The 14,071-nt window shown below is 45.0% G+C and overlaps 1 protein-coding gene across 4 annotated transcripts in view; it reads left to right on the plus strand.

The window, feature by feature from the left end:
- Positions 1–14,071, plus strand: part of SPTBN1 (spectrin beta, non-erythrocytic 1) — a 235,250-nt gene that overhangs the window by 194,780 nt on the left and 26,399 nt on the right. For all 4 annotated transcript variants that reach the window (XM_083604697.1, XM_083604698.1, XM_083604699.1 and 1 more), the window contains 5 exons: positions 241–465; positions 769–858; positions 2,078–2,356; positions 9,041–9,171; positions 12,483–12,687. In XM_083604697.1, the coding sequence (XP_083460823.1) occupies positions 241–465; positions 769–858; positions 2,078–2,356; positions 9,041–9,171; positions 12,483–12,687 (930 nt within the window). The remainder of the gene's footprint in view (positions 1–240; positions 466–768; positions 859–2,077; positions 2,357–9,040; positions 9,172–12,482; positions 12,688–14,071) is intronic.

Raw genomic sequence — 14,071 nt, forward strand, 5'->3', positions numbered from 1 at the left:
TTTAATTTATTATAACAACAACAACACACTTTCCTAGTAGTACAACCTTCTCCCACCAGGTGCCCTCTTGATGTTTTGGGCTACACTCCTTCACAGCCCCACAAGTTGATTGGGACTGATGGAAGCTGGAGTCAAACAACTTCCAAAGAGCATCAGGTTGGAGAAGGCTGCTGCAGCAGCAGCATCGCACTGGAAGAGAATGGCTAGTGAACATGTATATTCCTCTCCCTGCCATTTTAGATGCTTGAGAACCAAATGGACGTCCGTAAGAAAGAGATCGAGGAGCTGCAGAGCCAGGCCCAGGCGCTGAGCCAGGAGGGCAAGAGTGCCGACGAAGTTGACAGCAAACGCTTCATCGTGGAGAAGAAGTTTGTGGAGCTGCTGGAACCCTTGACCGAGAGGAAGGCCCATCTGCTGGCCTCCAAGGAGATCCACCAGTTCAACCGGGATGTGGAGGATGAAATTGTGAGTTTCAAAGTTCTTCCAAGGTCCACTTGCTGAGAAAGCAGATAGAGAGAAGTTTCTCCCATAGTAATGGAACCTGATTTCATCCAACGAAATTGAGTGGCGGGAGATTCAGGGCAGACAGAAGCAAGTTCTTCTTTATGCAGCACGTAATTTGCACCCACCAAGTTAAAAGGAGATGAGATTCATAGAGGATAAGATCACCAGGGGCTACTAGCTGCAATGGTTGGGTCTGCCTGTTACCCTTCATTTCCCGTGGATATACCATTGAGTTACTTTGCCATCTTATTTCCCTCCCTCTAGTTGTGGGTTGGAGAGAGGATGCCCATTGCCACATCAACAGATCATGGGCACAACCTCCAGACTGTACAGTTGCTCATTAAGAAGAATCAGGTAAGTGGCTAAACCTGCCTGGATCCAAAGTAGTACGGTGATTCCCAAATGGCCTTTAGACATGCTTTCTCTCATAATACTAGGGATCACCCAACAAAGCAGAGCAGGTGGACAGACGAAAAGAAGTACTTGTATCACTTTGACCCACAAACACGCAAGTAGAGCCCAGAAAGCACATTTGTCATTTTTGAAATCTCCCTACCCCTACCTCCTAGTCTTTAGTGTACACTTTGCATTGGGGTCAGATTTGGCAGAAGTGTCGTGCCCTTTTTACAGATTGTGAGACCGGTGGTATAGAGATATCACCCAGATCTCACCTAAGACATCAATGGCAATGCCAGAAGTTGAATCCTCTCTTCCCAATGTCCCTCCAGGATGGATGGTGGTGGCTGTGATCAAGTGTATTACCCACCCCTCACCAACAGGTACCAGGGCTGGTGGCAACAATTTAAAATTCAGAATTAAAAACAGGTAAAACAAATTAGAGTCACAGAAGGAGGGTGGGTCCTAAAAACATACATTTCAGGTGTCAAAAGGCCAGGGTAAAGAGATCCGGTTAAAACAACCTGCTCTATAGGTTACGCTTGTCATTGTGTTCTCCTGCATGCGGACTCTACTGCCATGGACAGCAGGTGTTGAAACTCAAGGGATGGCACCTTGGCACCATTTATGTGGAAAGACAGAGTGCAAATATAAATAACGAGTCTCTGGTCCCAACATACATCTTATTAAATATTAAATCAGAGTTTCCCAACCTGGGGTCACCATCTTGTTTTTTTGGACTACAATTCCCATCATCCCTAGCCAGCAGGACCAGTGGTCAGGGATGATGGGAATTGTAGTCCAAAAACAGCTGGGGACCCAAGCTTGGAAAACCCTGTATTAAAGGATAACACTGTAAGATGCAAAAGTCACCCTGGAGATACCAGTCTCTGCGGCGAGTGTAACGTAAAGGCCCAAAGGCCTTCAAGTTGTCATCTCGTTGCCTTCCCTGTAGTAGTAATGAGTCCTTTCGGCCGCTGAAATTTATGCCGCTGGGCCAAAATGACTGATGGAAGTGCAGGTACCGTCAGAACATTTTGTGCTCTTGCTCTCTCTCAAATTCTCTCACACAGCATTCTGGGAGTCTGCCCTCCTGGCTGACTTCCCGTTGTCTTTCTTTCCAAAGTGTTTGTTCGATGAGCTATTTCCAACCCGAGTGTTGAATTTCCCACATTAGACACTTCAGAAGGAAATCCAGGGGCACCAGCCTCGCATCGACGACATTTTCGAGAGGAGCCAAAACATCATTACAGACAGCAGCCTTAATGCCGAAGCAATCCAGCAGCGGCTGGCAGACTTGCAGCAGCTGTGGAGCCTCCTGATAGAGGAGACGGAGAAACGCCACAAGCGCCTTGAGGAGTCCCACAAAGCCCAGCAGTACTACTTTGACGCCGCGGAGGCCGAAGCCTGGATGAGTGAACAGGAACTCTACATGATGTCAGAAGAGAAGGCCAAGGTAAGTCGGCATCCATGTAGACGCGGCCTATGGGCACCAGGGGACATCCGCACTATCGGTTTATGCCAGTTTGGAAACCAGGCTAATTGACATGGCTTCGAAGGACTCTGGGAACTGCCATTTTATGAGGGGTGCTGCAATTTTGTTGCCAGATATCCCATATACCCTTCATAGAGCTATGGGCTCCAATGGTCCTTAGGACTGGTTCAGCATAGGCATGTACTGTCAATTTGACTTCTGTACACTTGATTAGAAGCACACATTGCAACCATGTTCTCTCATATAATAATGATAATAATTTATTATTTACACCCCACCCATCGGGCTGGGTTTGCCCAGCCACTCTGGGTAGCTTCCAACATAATAAAACATGATAAAAGATCAAACTTCCCTAAACAGGGCTGCCTTCAGATGCCTTCTCAAAGTCAGATAGTTGTTTATTTCCTTGACATCTGATGGGAGGGCGTTCCACATGGCGGGCACCACCACCAAGAAGGCCCTCTGCCTGGTCCCCTGTAACCTCACTTCTCACAGGGAGGGCACCACTAGAAGGCCCTCGGAGCTGGACCTCAGCTTCCGGGCTGAGCGATGGGGGTGGAGATGCTCCTTCAGGTATACTTGCATGTATGATTGGGTTATGTGACACCACAAACACAACATACCATCTCAAACACAGTGCCTTGGGGTGGAGTTAGTTCAGTTACCTCAGTCATCAAGTGTACAGCAATCTAATGCAGGAAAACTCAACGGATATACAGGCAGCTCCCCACTTAAGGCGCATTTGACTCACTCACTCACGACCAAATCTTTATGTGGCACTAGGAAATAAAGAAAGAAATTTGATTTAAACGGCGAAAAGGTGCGAAAATGGCAAAAGCGGCTCGAATACGATCTCAAAAACTGCAAAAGTGGTGCAAAAAGAGAAGGGGAAATGGCTAATAAGTGCTGCTAGGTTTTCCAAGGGCTTCTAGAGGTTTGGAAGGTGTTTACTGGCTTTTTAGATGGTGTTCCCTACTATACGTGATTTTACTTACATGTGCGGTCTCTGGGAAGTTGTGGACGCTCCTTCCTTGGAGGTTTGTAAGCAGAGGTTGGACGGCCATCTGTCATGGATGATTTAGCTGAGTTTCCTGCATTGCATGAGGTTGGACTAGATGACCCTTTGAGTCCCTTCCAAATCTACATTTCTGTTATTCTACCGCCCAACACCAATTGGGGTCCCATATCTTTTTATGAAATCCTCCCCAGAGAGTTGCAGAGGTAGACTGAGATAAATGAATAACAGTTACTGCCCAGCAGAAATCACTTTCAGGTTCTATAAATCATTTGGCTGATGGAGAAGTTTAATGCGTTGGCGCAGTTCTAAGCATCATTTAGCCCAGAATCCATCTTCCAGCAGTCAGTGCCTGTTTCTATTTTTGCTGCTTTGATTGAAGGGTTCAATTTTTCTACATTTCTATTTGTCTCCGTGTGTGCCCCCCCCCCCGCTTTCTGTGGAAAGTCTGACGTCATTTATGTTTAATGACACAGAGATATCCAGCAAGAACTGCCACCCAGACATAGTCAGAACATGTCAAGGTTCTGTGAGTTTACAAAATACAGCTACGGCAAAACAGTGTGACTGCACAGGGTAGCTGGAGTGAGCCAGCAGATACCTGTCATTTGCTCCCCAAAACTCATGTGCTTCTCAGTGCGCGCTTGCTGAAGTCGGTTTTAGAACATGATTGAACCACTTAAGAGAAATCAAGCCCCATCTTCTTCCTTCGCTGCCCCGTCTCTTATATGCTTTATATGCCTTGGATTCTCAAGTTTTTGTTGGGTGGAGCAAGAAGGCCCTTTTTTCTAGCCCTTTTTTCAAACAAACAAACAAACAAACAAACAAAATATCCCAGGTTTGTTTATACAGTCGTACCTTGCATCCTAAACACTTTGGTACGTGGACGTTTTGGCTCCCGAACGCCGCAGACCCGGAAGTGATTGTTCCAGTTTGCGAATGTTTTTTGGAACCTGAACATCCAACTGGGCTTCCGCGGCTCCCGCTTGGCTGCAGCAGCTTCCTGCAACCAATCGGAAGCCGCGCTTTGGTTTCCAAACGTTTTGGAAGTTGAACTGACTTCCAGAATGGATTCCATTCGACTTCTAAGGTACGACTGTATTTGAACTCCTCTACTTGGTTCACGTTGACTTGCCTTGGTTATACTTGCGACCTAACCTGGCACTATCAGCTAATTCACAACCTGTGTTTTCTTTTTTAGAATAATTTTTATTAAATTTCCCATTTTACAATTTCAAATAAACATTTTACCAACTTTAAAATATCCAGTGACTTCCCTTCTTCTCTTTCCATGGTTCATTTTACACATCCTACATCCCTGCATATTTTACTATAACCATTCAAATCAATTTCCCACTTTTACATCCATCAAAAAATATTTACTCTGTTGAATTCATCTTAATGCTGCCAGCATTTTCAACTGTATACAATTATTTCCCACATATTCAATAAATGTTTTCCAATCTTCTTTAAACGTATGTTCTTCTTGCTCTCTTATTCTATATGTTAAATCTGCAAGTTGCTTATATTCATAAGTTGTCGAGCTTATTTAGTTGGGACCTCACTCACCTTCCATTTTTGGGCTAACAAAACATGGGCCACGGTAGTTGCATACATAAATAACCTTTTCTGACACCTGGGAATTTCAGTCTGAGTTTTTTGTTGTTGTTTAGTCGTTTAGTTGTGTCCGACTCTTCGTGACCCCATGGACCAGAGCACGCCAGGCACTTCTGTCCTCCACTGCCTCCCGCAGTTTGATCAAACTCATGCTGGTAGCTTCAAGAACACCATCCAACCATCTCATCCTCTGTCGTCCCCTTCTCCTTGTGCCCTCCTACTTTCCCAACATCAGGGTCTTTTCCAGGGAGTCTTCTCTTCTCATGAGGTGGCCAAAGTCTTGGAGCCTCAGCTTCACGATCTGTCCTTCCAGTGAGCACTCAGGGCTGATTTCCTTCAGAATGGATAGGCTTGATCTTCTTGCAGTCCATGGGACTCTCAAGAGTCTCCTCCAGCACCAGAATTCAAAAGCATCAATTCTTCGGCGATCAGCCTTCTTAATGGTCCAGCTCTCACTTCCATACATCACTACTGGGAAAACCATGGCTTTAACTATACGGACCTTTGTTGGCAAGGTGATGTCTCTACTTTTTAAGATGCTGTCTAGGTTTGTCATTGCTTTTCTCCCAAGAAGCAGGCGTCTTTTAATTTCGTGACTGCTGTCAAGGCCTCTTTCAGTCTGAGTTATCCCCAACCAAAAAGACTCTGGATTTTTGGGGGAAAGTAGTTTCGAACATTTCCCCCCAATTCATTATAAATCATTTCCCAATACCTTTTTACATGTCCACCACATGTGGAGGAACATTCCCTCCACTTCCAACACTTATCTGATTCTGCTTTATAAATCTTAGCCAGCCAATTCACAACCTGTCTTTTGGCTTGGACCCGTTTCCTTGTGTTTGCCTTTTTTCCAGCGGCTTGTATCTTTTCTGGAGCTTTCAGCCATTTTGTTTGGATAGATGCCCCTCTTTATCAAACTTCCTAAAGTCAGGAAAGGGGGCTTGTAGCCTGATTTGAAACCCCTGCGTTGAAAAGATCAGGATGCTGACGGTGTTAGATAAGAGCCTTTGGCCTGGGACAGCAGAACTCTTCTCATGATCTTACCTCCTTCAGTAATTTATGGCGGTTAGTAGGTGCCCCAGCCTTTTGGCACATATGCCACCTGTCAAGCCCAGAGTGCCGCTCAAACAGGAGTGGCTTGCCCAGTGTGGTTGCTCTGCATTGCAATAGCAGCGTCGCTCCTGTTTACCAGAAGGTGGGGGGAGCTTGGCAGAGGCATGGTCAGGACTGCAAAGAGATACCAGTTAGAGTGCCACTGATGCCTGGAGGCTCTTCTTGCATCTTCACTCTGCCCCCCTCCAATCTGGGATGTGGAACTGCAATGTCGCGTGAGTGAGATGAATAAACACCCTTCAATAAAAGAGAATGGGCGCAATATATCTGTCAAAATTACAAATACAGTCATACCTCTTGTTACGTTCGCTTCATGATACGTTTTTTCAGGTTGCATCCCGCGGCGACCTGGAAGTACCGGAAAGGGTTACTTCCGGGTTTCACCACTTGCGCATGCGCAGATGCGCAAAATGACATCACGCACATGCACAGAAGCGGCGAATTGTGACCTGCGCGTGCGCAGGTTGCGTTCCTTTCAGGTTGCAAACGGGGCTCCGGAACGGATCCTGTTCGCAACCAGAGGTACCACTGTACCTAAATAAAGACTGTCATTTACCCTTGCTAGATTCAATGTGCTGTCATCTGCCTTATTGCAGGGCAGATTCAAGGGTAAACCATACGTGGAACGAGTCTGCCTCTGCAGCTTGATGGAGGTAGAAACTGTCTCTCGTGTCTTGTTACGCTGTCGTTTCTACAGGGATAGACGTTTGGTTCTTATCACCCCCGCTATACAAAAATCTCCAAATGGGTCTGAACTTCAATGTTTAAAATCCCTGGTAGAGGACAAGGATCCAGAGATCACACGAAGGGTGGCCAAATTCTGTGCAACTGCCATAAAACTAGGGAACAAGCTGTGCTACCATACTGACCAAGGCCTTAAATGACAATTTTAGGTTATATTTTAGTGATTAAGATTTAACTTACATATTTTTAACTGCTGCTATATCTGTATTGTCCCTGTTATACCCGATTGCAAATTCAAATGTATCCCTGTCGTGTTTTATGACTTCCCTGATATTGTATGTGAGCTGGAACTGGTCTGTGACCAAAATGATAAATTTATATTATATTATTATACTCTGCCCCCCTAGAGCTGCTCCTGGACCCTAGTGCACTTCAGCCCTCTTTGTGCCCCCTCTTATCTTGGTGTGGGTCTGCCTTTGGATATTACTGAGTTGGGAGCAGACAGCAGGATGGTGAAGGGGCAGCCCTGAGTCTGTGCATTTTAGTGGACGCCTCCTGCAACTTTGTCTCATTAAAATTATCGGTGCCTTAAAATCACCAATAAAAGACAGACGTTTTAAAAAAGTTGACCCTCCCCCCCCCATGCCCAAGTACAGTCATACCTTGAATTGAATGCGCTTCGGGTTGAGCGTGTTCGAGTTGCGCTCTGCGGCAACCTGGAAGTAACGGAGCGCGTTACTTCTGTTTTTTTTTATAATAAATTTTTATTGATTTTACAACATATATTAAAACACAATACAACTAACAATTGACGACACATAAACAGACAAACATGTAAACACGTATAATTTCTTAACCTCTCTTTCTTGAACCTTGTTTCCACGACTTCCCCATACCTCCCTTTTCTGCATCCCTGTTTTAAACTTTTCCAGCAACCCCTAATTTCAGTACTTGTAATTCAGTTTCTAATCTTTTTACTCTTACCCAATTATTTATCACTGCAATTCTGTTTTACATTACCCATGACATTTTAGCACTCATTAATTTTACAACAATTCTTAAGATAAACTTTAAATTTCTTCCAATCTTCTTCCACCGTCTCTTTCCCTTGGTCACGGATTCTGCCAGTCATCTCAGCCAGTCCCATATAATCAATCACTTTCGTCTGCCACTCTTCCAGCGTGGGTAGTTCTTGTGTCTTCCAATACTTTGCTAGAAGTACTCTTGCTGCTGTTGTAGCATACATAAAAAACGTCCTGTCTTTCCTTGACACCAATTGGCCTACCATGCCCAGGAGAAAGGCCTCTGGTTTCTTATGAAAGGTACACTTAAGTACCTTCTTAATTTCATTATAGATCATTTCCCAGAAGGCCTTGATCCTTGGGCACGTCCACCAAAGGTGGTAGAAAGTACCTTCAGTTTCCTTACATTTCCAGCATTTATTATTGGGCGTATGATAAATTTTTGCAAGCTTGACTGGGGTCATGTACCACCTGTACATCATTTTCATAATGTTCTCTCTTAAGGCATTACATGCCGTGAATTTTATACCGGTAGTCCATAACTGTTCCCAGTCAGCAAACATGATGTCATGACCAATGTCTTGTGCCCATTTAATCATAGCTGATTTAACCGTCTCATCCTGTGTATTCCATTTCAACAGCAAGTTATACATTCTTGACAAATTCTTAGTATTGGGTTCCAACAGTTCTGTTTCTAGGGAGCGCGTTACTTCTGGGTTTCGCCGCATGCGCAGACGCTCAGAATGATGTCATGCGCAAAAGCGGTGAAATGCGACCCGTAGACACGCTGTCGTGTCTTGCGTTCCGTTCGGGATGCGAACGGGGCTCCGGAACGGATCCCGTTTGCATCCCGAGGTACCACTGTATAAGTAAAAATAGTTTAAAATATACATTATAATATGCTTTGTGGGTGGAATGCGGTTTCAGGCTATTACAAACATTCTGTCTGTGCAAGCATTTCAGCTTGCCAGGCAGAACAGTTTCCCCCTCCCCTCAGTCCCTGTTCTGGGGGTTCTCTGACACCAATTTGGGGGGTGCAGAGGGAAAGAAGGGGGGCCACCCCATTGTGCAAGCAGAATCTTCTCCTGGCAGGGTTTGTTAGGTGAAGCCCTCCCTATTTAAGCATACCAAGATGACTCCCTCCATCATGGTGTCATGCAAGGAAAATGACCCTGTTCTCTCTCGCCACTTTAGGATGAACAAAGTGCAGTTTCCATGTTGAAGAAACACCAGATTTTGGAGCAGGCCGTAGAAGACTATGCTGAGACCGTGCACCAGCTATCCAAGACTAGCAGGACTTTGGTGGCAGACAATCATCCAGAGAGGTGACTCTTGCTGTTTTATATTTGTAGCTTGCCGTTTCCCCAAGGAATTTTTAAGAACTGCCATGGATTTAAGCCCATCAAGCGTAGTTTCCTTTCTGCACTCCCCATCCTGGCTAACCAACAAACAAATGGTAAGCTTAGACTATGGTCCAGTAAACACATAACTAGGAACAGTGGTGCCCCACTATGTGAATAATGCTGCTTTTGCATACCAGAGGAAGAGAACTGAAAGCTTCAACTTCTACTTTTAAACTAACCCCAGTTTCCCATGATGTTTGTTCTCAGGAAACCATGGTTTGCCTATGCTATGGTTTCAGAACAAGGTTGGATCTGGAGCTAAGGTATGCTCTTAGTAACCATAGTTTAAACAAACCAGTTCCTCAAGTTGGGACATCATGGGGAACTGTGTTTAGTTTAAACCTTTAAGCTAATCAGTTATCCAGTAGTGCCAGGCTTCTGTCAGACTACTGAGAGAAATAATATTGAACCTGAGCAACAGAGCTGCCAATAGGAACATACCACACAAATAAATATTTAACATTCCCTATCCTGTCTACAAATAAATGATGCCCAAAGAGTGTTTCTATATTTTTAGATGCTTTTTATGTTTAATACCCCTTTTAGCCTCCCATGAATCCTTTCAGGTGGCTTACAAATTCCAAAAATAAGAATAAAGAAATGCATATTTAGTTATTAAAAAGAGAAAAGGAACGAAGGTAGAATTCAGAGTATCGCTTGCACGCTGTCCACTGACCTGCAGGGAGATTCCAAAGAATGGTAAGATGGAGGTATTTATATCAAACAGATAAAGGTAATCAGAGGTTCAAGATGAACAGCTGTATAAATCAGAGACGATTGTCCCCTGAAAAAGGAAACTGGAGGCAGGGAGCGTCAAATGGGAAAAAAGACCCAAATGCAGTCCGACAAAGGAAATGGCAAATAATTCATGAGTACATATATTTGACAGCTAATGCTGGAATTCAGTATAAACTGGGCAGAGAAAACTGGGAGGAAAAGGGTTCATGGAGAAGGTTAGTTTCTCCTCTGTCCTGTTCTGCATGGATCCAGAAACGATTTGCAAACTTGCACATGCTCCTAAATTGTTGTTCACTGGACAGGAAATAAGCGATGCATCGATCAAAATTGCATTGCATTTCCTTTGGAAATTTAAACACACTCAGGCTGCGGAAGAAGCCTTTCCAGTGATGTGGATGATCTGTTTATCAATGGCATTCATCGCTGGCGGAAATCCTGGACATCTGAGCCTTTTCCTCTGGGTCATGGGAAAAAGTCGTAGAATCAGGCTGTCAGGTCTGGAAAGTATCTTAGCGCACATCTACCAGGCTTGTCTTTTTAAAACAAACAAAACTGGAAACTGTCAGATTTTGTGAACTTTGTTCTGGCGTCCTAGCTCCACTACGATCGATGAGCTAGATCGGGGGCAATAGGCTGATGTTTCCCACAGGCCAGATTTGACCCCCGCAACAAATTTACTGAGCCGTCAGCTTCCCAAATTTGACAGCAAGCAGCACTGGCAGATTGCATCAATAACTAGAAAGGTGGAAGGTAGGGCAGGGGAACCTTTTGCGGGATGAGGGCCACATTCCATCATAAGCAACATTTCAGGGGCCGCATGGGTGGGGCCAGAAGGAAAAATGGGCAGAGCAATGGATTTTACTCGTAGGCTTGTGCAGTAGGCTATATTCCAGCCATGCAAAAAGGCGGAGCTTTTTCCATAGAAACATTTCTCCATCCAGGCAAGCAAGAAGTATTGTCTAAGATGAAGGACATATTCCAGCTAGGCAAAAGCAGTCAAGGATGCTGTAGAGCAGGGCTAGGAAAAGGCTGTGGCTTGCAGTGTGGGGGGCATGGACTGGTAAGAGTCCCAAGGGCCAGATAGAGAGACAAGGGACCACATTTGGCCCCCAGGCCTGAAGATCCCCATCTCGGGTGCAAGAGCCAAGTCCAATAAGGTGTGATCATTATTATTTACAACTAATTCTGGATGTCTGTTTGGCTTTGGGGGAACCAACAGGATGTGAAATGTGTGAGCACACGCAGAAAAATACCTATTATAACCATGACACTAAAAATCCAAATCATCCCAAACAAATTGACAAACAGAAAAAGCCGAACAATGCGGCTCATGCTCTTCTGTTACTGCTACAACGTAAGAATAATAATAAAGCGAAATGTTTTTAGTAAACCCCCCCCAATCCACCTGTCTTTTAGTAAAACCACTAAAAAGCAGAAAGGGTTAGGACTCTAGGAATTAAGAAATACAGTTTGCATGCTTCTTTGAGAATATAGCTTAAATGTGCCTGCATGAGAAAACTCTGTTTTTTTAACTGGTAAGTAAACACACCACTAAAATAAGAAAAATTCAATTTGTAAGCAATTTCACCGTATATCTGTGCTGGCAACACACGTAATCAGCACTTGCTTAGGATCATATACCTGAAATCAGTGAGCCAAATGAGTGATCCCATTTATGTCTAAAGCAAATAAACAATAAATTTAGTCATTCAGCAGTTAGGCAGACACAGATTGCATCTCCCTGGAGTCACCAGTGTGGCCCCCCCCAGGCTCCAGGGTACCTGCCAGTACCATCAACAGCACCTATGAAAGGTCGGCCCCCCAAATATCCCCTCAAAATATCCACAGGGCATGAGAGACTCTCCATTAGTCATGCTCAGTTCCTGTTTGCACTGGCTCAGCCTCTCCTTCCTTGCACATTTCACTCGTTGCCCAAATTGTACATTCACCCTCCCATCCATTCTGAGCAGATGAGAGCGGCAAAGACCTTCTGTCTGTGTATGGCAATGGCTGGGGTGCTATGCCTGTACCATTTTCTATTCTTTACAGTGCGGCAGCCATTTTGTATTATGCCACATCCTAGCAGTGGCCATTTTGTGTCGGGTTGCCATACATCCGGAATTTTCTGGACGTAACCGGAATACTGCTGTCGGAAGTAGCGTCTGAGCAGAAGGCGCTAAAATGTCTGGGAAAATCCAGATGTGTGGAAACCCGTATTGGTGATTTCCCTCGAAAACTTCCTCTCCTTTTTTGCGAATTTGCCAAAGAAGCGCAACAACTTTGGGCAGGGAAAGAACAAATAAAAAGCTGAACAAGTTTTCTGTCCAGATTTTCACTGCTTGAAACATGGCCACCCTATTTTTGTGCCTAGTGGCCGTGGCGCTTTTGTAGTAGAAAGAGGAACTGTGCCTCCCAATAAAATTGGGATGCTAAATTTTTTTTTTAAGTGGATGGATTTGACTCTCTTCTCACACATTCCCTTGTCTTCCCCTCAGTGAGCGCATTAGCATGCGGCAGTCCAAAGTAGACAAGCTGTACGCAGGCCTGAAAGACCTCGCTGAAGAGAGGAGAGGCAAGCTGGACGAGAGACACAGGCTGTTCCAGTTGAACCGCGAAGTGGATGACTTGGAGCAGTGGATTGCCGAAAGGGAGGTGGTGGCTGGATCCCACGAGCTGGGACAGGATTACGAACATGTGACAGTAAGATGATCAGATGCCTGTTCCCATTTTTTCAGCTTTCCACAATTTGCAGTTGTTTCGTTTTTTTCCTGTATTTCGTTAGTATGCAAGGCAGTCTACAGGTAACATCCATGGTTGGAAAGGCCAGTAGGCCACAGAACAAGAAATGGAAACCAAAACTTGTATTCCACACTGTTTTACACACACACACACACACACACACACACACACACACACACACGCAAATAAGAGCTGTTGTGGTTACAGTGTTGGACTTGGACTTGGGAGTTCAAGGTTCAAATCCCCATTTAGCCATGAAGGTCCACAACTGATCTTTGGCCACTCACCGGCACTCATCCTAACCTACCACCGAAAGTTGTTATCAGGACAAAATGGTGGCAGGGACCACGCACACCACTTTAACCTCCTTGGAGCTAGGTCATTTTACCCAGTGTTTGTACGGGGAGCAAAAAAAGGGCATTTTGCGGTGTGAGAAGCAATGATCTTTGACCCTTGCTGTTAAACTGTACAAAGTGTCGCAATCTGACAGTTAATACAGGCAATGGGAATAGTCTTGATAATATGCATGTGTAAATAATAATAACAATTTATTACTTGTACCCTGCCCATCTGACTGGGTTGCTCCAGCCACTCTGGCCAGCTTCCAACAGGATATAAAGGAACACAACAAAACATCAGATATTGAAAGCTTTCCAATACAGGGCTGCCTTCAGGTGTCTATGAAAAGTCATATAATTGTTTAGCTCTGTGACATCTGATGGAGGGGCATTCCACAGGACAGGTGCAACTACCAAGAAGGCCTTTTGCCAGGCTCCCTGTAACTTAACTTCTCACAGTGAAGAAACTGCCAGATGGCCCTTAGAGCTGGACCTCAGTGTCTGGGCTGGACAATGGTGGTGGAGATGCTCATTCAGGTAAACAGGTGTACATCATTCACATAGACGCATGCACATACATATGTATAGATACACGGCCTAGGACCCTTGTGCCTATGGGACCGCCTCTCCCAATATGCCCCACGGAGGACCTTAAGGTCCATAAATAGCAACACCCTAGTGGTCTCGGGCCCTAAGGAAGTTAGATTAGCTTCAGCCAGAGCCAGGGCCTTTTCAACTCTGGCTCCGGCCTGGTGGAACGCTCTGTCTCATGAGACCAGGGCCCTGCGGAATCTGATTTCTTTCCGCAGGGCCTGTAAGACAGAGTTGTTCCGCCTGGCCTTTGGCTTGGAATCAGTTTGATTCCCTCCCCCTCTTTCTTTTTTCCTTTCTCCTTCTGTGTTGGAACTCCTATTTGGGGACTTCCCTGGCTTTTTTCTGGCCCATGTAGGACCAGTCTGGATAGTTAGCCTTGGTGAAGACTTGACGGTATTATCCCCAAAATATTT

This window comes from Podarcis filfolensis, assembly GCF_964270895.1.
Source record: "Podarcis filfolensis genome assembly, chromosome: 3".
NCBI lineage: Eukaryota > Metazoa > Chordata > Lepidosauria > Squamata > Lacertidae > Podarcis > Podarcis filfolensis.